The 7,057-nt window shown below is 38.8% G+C and overlaps 1 protein-coding gene across 1 annotated transcript; it reads left to right on the top strand.

Moving 5' to 3' along the window:
- The first annotated feature begins 1,586 nt into the window (after window positions 1-1,586).
- On the top strand, window positions 1,587-5,076 carry LOC104968232 (large neutral amino acids transporter small subunit 3-like). The gene is made up of 4 exons (XM_010797811.1): window positions 1,587-1,746; window positions 2,570-2,759; window positions 3,644-3,699; window positions 4,955-5,076. The coding sequence occupies exons 1-4, from the start codon at window positions 1,593-1,595 to the stop codon at window positions 5,074-5,076; spliced, it is 522 nt and encodes a 173-aa protein (XP_010796113.1). The 5' UTR covers window positions 1,587-1,592.
- Window positions 5,077-7,057: the final 1,981 nt, after the last annotated feature.

Genomic DNA, 7,057 nt, shown 5'->3' with positions numbered 1-7,057 from the left:
TACAGTGGTTGAGACACATTTAAGAGACGGGTCACGTTTTGTTCAGTCGGATAATATCAACGTCTACCCTACTTTTATAATTTTCTAATCATAAATCTTATCGCTAGAAGCAAAATGCTAACTTTATGCTATAAACGAACTACAGCAGGGTCTGCTGCTTCAACGTCACGCCAACTTCGGATCCATATTCAAACACACAGATTCTAAATGGAACGAGTTGAAGCGTTTGTTTGAACAGTCTGCAGGAGGCAGGGACTTGCTTTCAAGCAGAACAGAAACTAACTTAGAGGAGTGTTTACGTGTTCGGCGTAATGACGTACAACGACCTCCACGACTTCTGTAGTCCTATCAGTCACTTGGTAACAACCATCGTTTCTCAGACACGGAAACTCTTCAGAAATCACCAGTGGGGTCACTGCTGATGGATTTAATGTAGAACAAAACGTGATCCGTCTCTTCGATGTATCTCAACCACAGACCTTATTTCAGATATTTTCCAAAATCCTATGGAGAGATCCCATTGGCTCTGAGACGAGGGAACAGGAAGTGGTGAAATGCTGACTCACTTCCTGGTTTTAGGACGCGTCACTGTGGCACTCTCTTGTCTTTGCCTTATGTCCTGCTTAACTGAGTGATTTTCCTCAAATAAAGGAAAGTTGTGTTAGTTTGTTCTCAGTATTCTCTAAAACAAACTATGCAGCTGTAAAAAATACGACATTTATTAAGCATTTTCTGACCTTTGACCATGTACACTACGCTGCTAAACCTGCATTGATTGATAAACCTCAACATGTTGTCATATTATAAAGTTAATGAAACGAATGTTAGATTAAACTGTTTCTTATTTACAAAAGAAAAGACAAAAACGGTCTTGATATTGAGTAAGAAAAAGGTTTATAACGCTGTGTGAGAATGGGTCTGCGGAGAGCATTTCTCCGCCATCCCAACTCGTCTATTACCAACCAGGGAGCTCTATGCAAGTCAATGGCACTCCCTGATAGTTGAAAATGTACGCTAAAGGTCCCCCCACTGAGTTTGATAGTGACACCAAGGGATCCTGGTGTGTGAGGAGCTCCACGGATTGGTCCATTTGGACCAATTAGTCCATTGGGTCGTCGTTACGTCACTTGGTTCCCGGAAGAAAAAAATGGAAAAAGAAAAATCTCCAACGAGGCGTCCTGGGGCAGTATGGACAGTTTTTTTCTGTGTTAGAGTTTTACTCGCTGCAGGGTGTACTTTGAGGGTTTGTGACTGCAGACCGTTTACATGCATAAAAAGCTACATAACAAACAAGGGGACGGGTAATAACCGGAAAAGCATGACATGGGACCTTTAAATTAAATGGTATATTTGACTGACGGATTTAATTTACAATAGTTTAATAGAAATGGATAGATTGCTGCCTATAAATAGTTTCTTGTTGAGTTTTGTGTATTTGGATAAAAGCTAATCTAGGGGCCTATGTGGAAGTGATCAATTTTATATACTTTGTTGCTGGACAATCATTTACCCACTAAAATGGCCTTACATCGGAAAATGCTTGTTCTACATTAAATGAATTCTCACATGTGTTTCCTCGCAGAGCAGCAGCGATGGCGCCCTCTCTCCTGCAGGCGTACAGGAGGCGCTGGTGGATGGCGGTGACGGCGGTGCTGGAGAACCTGCTGTGTTCGGCCGTGCTGCTGGGATGGGGCTCGCTGCTCATCATGCTGAAGCGAGAGGGCTTCTACTCTCACCTGTGCTCAGGTAAAACCAGCAGCTGTCCATTACTTAACCCTCGATGTGTTTCTCTTAAACAGCTCCCAAAGCATACTCGTCATACTTAAATCACTGTGACACTTTTTGATTTACAGAAGAATTACAGAGGAATTTTATATTTTGTATATCTGTGTTGGTGTTTATAGTCATTTGTATGCTGCATGTTTTTTTAGAGTTTTGTTAACTTGGGTCTAGTTGACATCAAACATGAGTAATACTATTATTAAGATAACATACTGGACATTTGAATACAAGTGAATGACTTGAGCAACTCAAAGGAGTATATTTTTGTTTATAGGTAGCCATTATATCTTGTTAATCATTAAAAGGTTGTCTTAGCTTTTCTATATTTTGATATCTTTATCAAATGTGCAAGCTAATTCAAAGAAAAAGGCTATTTTCCATGTATTTAATTTGTTTTTAAATGGCAATTTGCAATTATTATTTATATTTTTTCAATGTACACTGTACTCAGAGTCTCTGTGACCCTACATAATGACTATTTAAAGCTAATGTTAACTGTGATTTCCAACGTGTATGGCTTGTGATCCCTCAGTTTGGAAGCAGCGTTACTTGGAAACTCTGTGACACTGATTGCATATGTCTACCTGTTGTAGCTCTTTAGAGACATGAGACAGACAATTCTTCCAATACCCAATAAAGGGCAAAGGTTAGAGAAAAGTCTGGAGGAAACATTTTTTGGTAGCAAATCTGGTACCTGATTACTTTCTTCTCCACCGGCTGTAGACCCAACGCATGGTCTTTCTCTTTTCATGTTCTAACTTTCCCCTGTCTTATCTCGCCCCCACAGTGAATGAGTCCTTCCCCATGTCTTTGGGTAACTCTTCTGAAGGTGACGCTGAGTGGCTCTACTGCTTGGACCAGGAAGAGATGCTGAATCTGGGCTTCACTATTGGGTCCTTCTTGCTCAGTGCCACCACCCTGCCACTCGGGATCCTGATGGACAGGTTTGGGCCACGCCCAATTCGCCTGGTGGGCAGGTAATGATTGTAAATTAGTCAGAGACATTTCACCATGTTAACTTGTTTCATTATAATTTATAAAAAACCTAAATCCGTTTTTTCACAATTGCTTATTGAAAAGGTGTTGAATTTGTCCTTTTGACTACTTCCGATTTCCTTTATACATTTCTGCGATACTGAAATCTGGAAGGAGAGTAAATTCCTCAACTACTACTGAGGTGATAGACTGAGAAAAAAGTTGACGGCTCACATTCCTAAAATTTTGTGCGCGAATGAATACATTTAGGTGTGTGTGTGGGGGTGTGGGTGTGGGTGTGTCGAGTGTGGAAACGTCCGACCTTACATAAACTTTCAGAATAATTTGCCCTCGGTATATTCAAAGTGTTACTGTAAAATGTTAAACGCGCAAACACACATTCACTTCCTCCTTCACTCATTCTCTGTTTCGGCAGCTCTGAATGGAATTTAGTAGCCATATGCTTTGATAATAAGTTGAGAGCAGATGAAATGTGGTAGAAGATAAGTTTATCGGTTTAACCACAGACAGTTTAGTCTTTGGCAGATAACTAACAAAATAACTGCTGTTCTGTGAATCCTACTTTTAATGTTTTCCATGTATGGAAATATGGTAAAGTGTATTCCAGTCTATCTTTTGCGATCTCTTTGTCATACTGAACAGTGTCTATTTTGAATCATACTTTCACTAAATAGCGTAGCAGTTGTATGACTGAAGACACTTACTCCAACAGATAGTGCTGAGTAATCTGTGGTATTTCCAACAAGGCCCTCTGGGAGTTTTTATACGTCCTACATTGTTCCTTAAAATAATTAAATGCAACTTAATGAAAATAAGATGTGCTATGTAAGAGCTTATTATGTTCTTTTTTTAAATGTTGTTACAGTTTCTGTTTCGGCCTGTCCTGTGTTATAATGGCAGGGTCTGACTACAATCCTCAGGGTGAGTACAAACACATACAGTGAAAAATGCATGTGCCGGATATCGATGAATCAGATGCAAAATGTGAAGTAAGAAATGTTTAGATCTATTTCAGTTATCTTTCAGTTGAGTGTCAGCTTTTAGCACGCCATCCGTGGTCATGATTACATGCTGCTTGTCTTGAAGAGCAACATCTTCACGTTTACAAATTATTAATAAATAAAACAATTCACTCACAGCTAAGACAATAAGGGCTACATGAAGCATGCCCTAAATAAAAACATTAAAAAACAAATAAAGTGGTGCCATTTTTGAAATAAAAAATGACAAAAATGATAGTGAGGTATAAATAAAGTATAATATTTAGCAGCGTAACGCTACATACATAGAACATATGTATTAGTCCAAGAGTAAGGTACAAGTTGATCCAACATTATCTCACAAGTGTAATGACAAGCAGGAATGTGATAAGAATATAAGAAATAAAGCACTGAAAACATACAGGAAGAAGAGCATTTTACAGGGTATTAGATTTCCATATACATTACCACAAACATTTTCTCAGCAGTGACACAAAAGGTCAAAAAGTGTGATCTGTGTGTGGTCAAAGTTACCCATTAGTAAACTTCAACAAGGCAATTGAGCACTTACAGCAGGTGTAATTGGACAGATGTAAAAATAGACCAAACAATCCATATTTCATTTTATCCACATTCTTTACACTCCTTTCTTCACAAATGTCCATCTCACTGTTTGATCTAACCGATGCCTCCGGCTGCAATGGAAACCAGGTAGTTAAGTTTCAGATGTGATTGAAATCAGGATCAGGTTCAACAGTCGCCTCTTACCACACTACACACATTATAAAACTAAGTTACTCAGCTGGTATTAAATACACAGGAAGTGCCCGTGAGCTACCGAAAAATGCTATATTTACTTCCTGAAGCCTATTTATTTAACTCAAACTGATACTGTAGTGTCACATGTCTTTTCTTGAAGCTATTATTAAATGTCCTATAACTAAACCAGGTAGTTCATAAAGATGGATTTTGAAGGGCGGTTGTACAAACATAACATAAACAAGCAAAAATCTAGCAGGAAAAAAAAGGCTTACTTTTACCTTAATTGTGACTTAAACTTCTTGCTTAATCTTCAAGTGCAGTCAATAAAAGGATTGTAAAAACTTCGGTGGATGAGGTTGAAGACATGTCCTGATTTTATTTTTGAGAGAGTTGATTTGAACTCTTCCGTGTTTCTGTTTTATTTTTTAACGCAGACCTGTCAGCGCTCATTTTCTTGGCTCTCTCCTTTAATGGCTTCGGAGGCATCTGTCTGACCTTCACATCACTCACGGTGAGACACAATAATAGACCGATACTTATAAGACCAATGTTTTAAAATGAGACGGATTACATAATCAGTAGCAAATTCTTTCAGATCCTCAAGATTCATCATTGTATATGTACACTGCATAACTACTGTTAGTTGTTGCTAAAACAGATCCGGTGTTGTTGTTTTTTCAAGAACAATCAAAAGCTGGCTTCTATCAATGTGTCTATCTTGTTTTGGTAGTAAACATATTTCTTGTGAATTTTGGAAGAGACAGTCGCTCATCTGTGTTCGCTCACATTGTTTTGGTAGACAAGGTCCTGCTCATTGATACCTGTATTTTGACGGCTGTTGGGACCTTTGCTGACATTGTAAAGAAAGATAGAGATGAGATAGAGAGGAAAAAAAGAAAAGGAAATTACATTAACCTCTAGGATGGATTGTATTTCAGGAAAACAACATTACACGGTCGTCTCAGACTCAGAGGCTGCACTTGTTTTTACACTACAGTATGTACTGTATGTGTCCCTGACCAATTTCAGTAATGTTGTGAGTGTGTCTTATTTCTGTCCTAGAAAAGCTGCCACAAAAGAACACGGACAGTCGTTAAAGGTGCTTTAATTGGCTCCAGGGTTTAAATCTTTAAACGTAATAATAATTCCAGACTCTTAGCCAAAAGGAAACACGTCAATATCTCTCTGTTCCTCCATCTGTCAATGTTTGAGTTGCTAAACATACAAACCAGCGCGTGTGAGAAAATGTGAACTCGTCTATTTGATCAAGAATATATAAACAATTCCAGATATCAGCACCGTGAGAGCAGGGCCGGCCCGTAGCACTGGCGTTATAGATTTTTGCCTAGGGCGCAAGATCTGGGGAGGCGCTGCGCTGGTAGAAAAACATTTTTGACCGTTGGTGCTCATCCTAATTTTCGGCCTTGATGTAACAACATTCATAATTAAGTAAATGTAACACCCTTTTTTGACCCGGTTACACTTTTCATTTGCCCTGTACGATGGCCGCTGTAAGTGATGAAAATGGGGGATGTTGGCTTATCTGGCGCCCGCAGCTCACAGCCAAAGTGCGAGTGAGCTTGGGAGCGAATGAGGGAGAGAGGGAGGGTGCTGTTGTTATTAGAATCTGGTGCTAGCTGCTCTAACGGATATTAGAAGAAGACGTTTCTACTTACATACTTCTTATGTGGAGGGAGAGTCCTCCCCAGTCAGACTGAGAGGCTGATAACTACAGCTCAGTGAGATAAAGGACTCTGAGTGTTTAGATAGTTCACATTAGTCTAAGTTATCTCAGTGGGTCTCAAACGGTTTGGTCACAATTTATGTAAACAAATATTTACAAGGCACTCCTTTATAATTATTGGGATAAAACAGGTTTGAAATCATTTCAATGTATACTATAGGACAGTAAACCAAAAATATTGTTTTAAACTGGAGAGATTAAAAAAAATGTTAATAGGTCAAATAAGATATGAATGAACAACAAAAATAAAATAAGTTACATTTATTTGTTATTGGCTATGGTAGGTTATTGGTTATGTTCACATACTTATTTGATTAATAAAATGTAAACCAATCTTTTTCATATGGGTGTTTAGAGTTGTACCCCCTAGATCTAGTAGTAATTCTGCTTAAAGTGCACCAGATTGAAGCATTTTACTTTAAAGGTCACATGTCATGGCCATTTCCACTGATCATAATTCCATTGTTGAGGTATACTAAAATAGAAAAATACTGTGCAATTTTCCAAACTCACATTGGTTTCGCATACAGCATCTCTGTAAAGTATGTGTATTCAGCAGCATTCCCTTTCTCCACTAAACGGCTCGCTGCAGCCCCCCCTCCCTGTGAGCACAGTGTGCTCTGATTGGTCGGTACGAATTGCGCTGAGCTCCGTGGAGGTGTGATTTCCTTGTTTAGCGATACACAGCGAAACACAGCCAAACTCAACCTGAACACACACAAATTCACAGCCGAAATAAAAACAATAAGTGTGGCTTGATATTGAGTAAGAAAAAGGTTTATAGGTAGATAAA

The sequence above is a fragment of the Notothenia coriiceps genome, unplaced genomic scaffold, assembly GCF_000735185.1.
Source record: "Notothenia coriiceps isolate Sejong01 unplaced genomic scaffold, NC01 NC01_scaffold00038436, whole genome shotgun sequence".
In the NCBI taxonomy this organism is placed as follows: domain Eukaryota; kingdom Metazoa; phylum Chordata; class Actinopteri; order Perciformes; family Nototheniidae; genus Notothenia; species Notothenia coriiceps.
Note: the sequence above shows the minus strand (reverse complement) of the source record. Positions and strands in the feature narration are given on the sequence as shown.

What these genes read in the sequence shown, in the direction of transcription:
- LOC104968232 (XM_010797811.1), top strand. Translation starts at nt 1,593, where the DNA reads ATGGCGCCCTCTCTCCTGCAGGCGTACAGGAGGCGCTGGTGGATGGCG. An exon ending in CTACTCTCACCTGTGCTCAG is followed by an intron (nt 1,747 to 2,569) that starts GTAAAACCAGCA and finishes TCGCCCCCACAG; the next exon opens with TGAATGAGTCCTTCCCCATG. An exon ending in CCAATTCGCCTGGTGGGCAG is followed by an intron (nt 2,760 to 3,643) that starts GTAATGATTGTA and finishes ATGTTGTTACAG; the next exon opens with TTTCTGTTTCGGCCTGTCCT.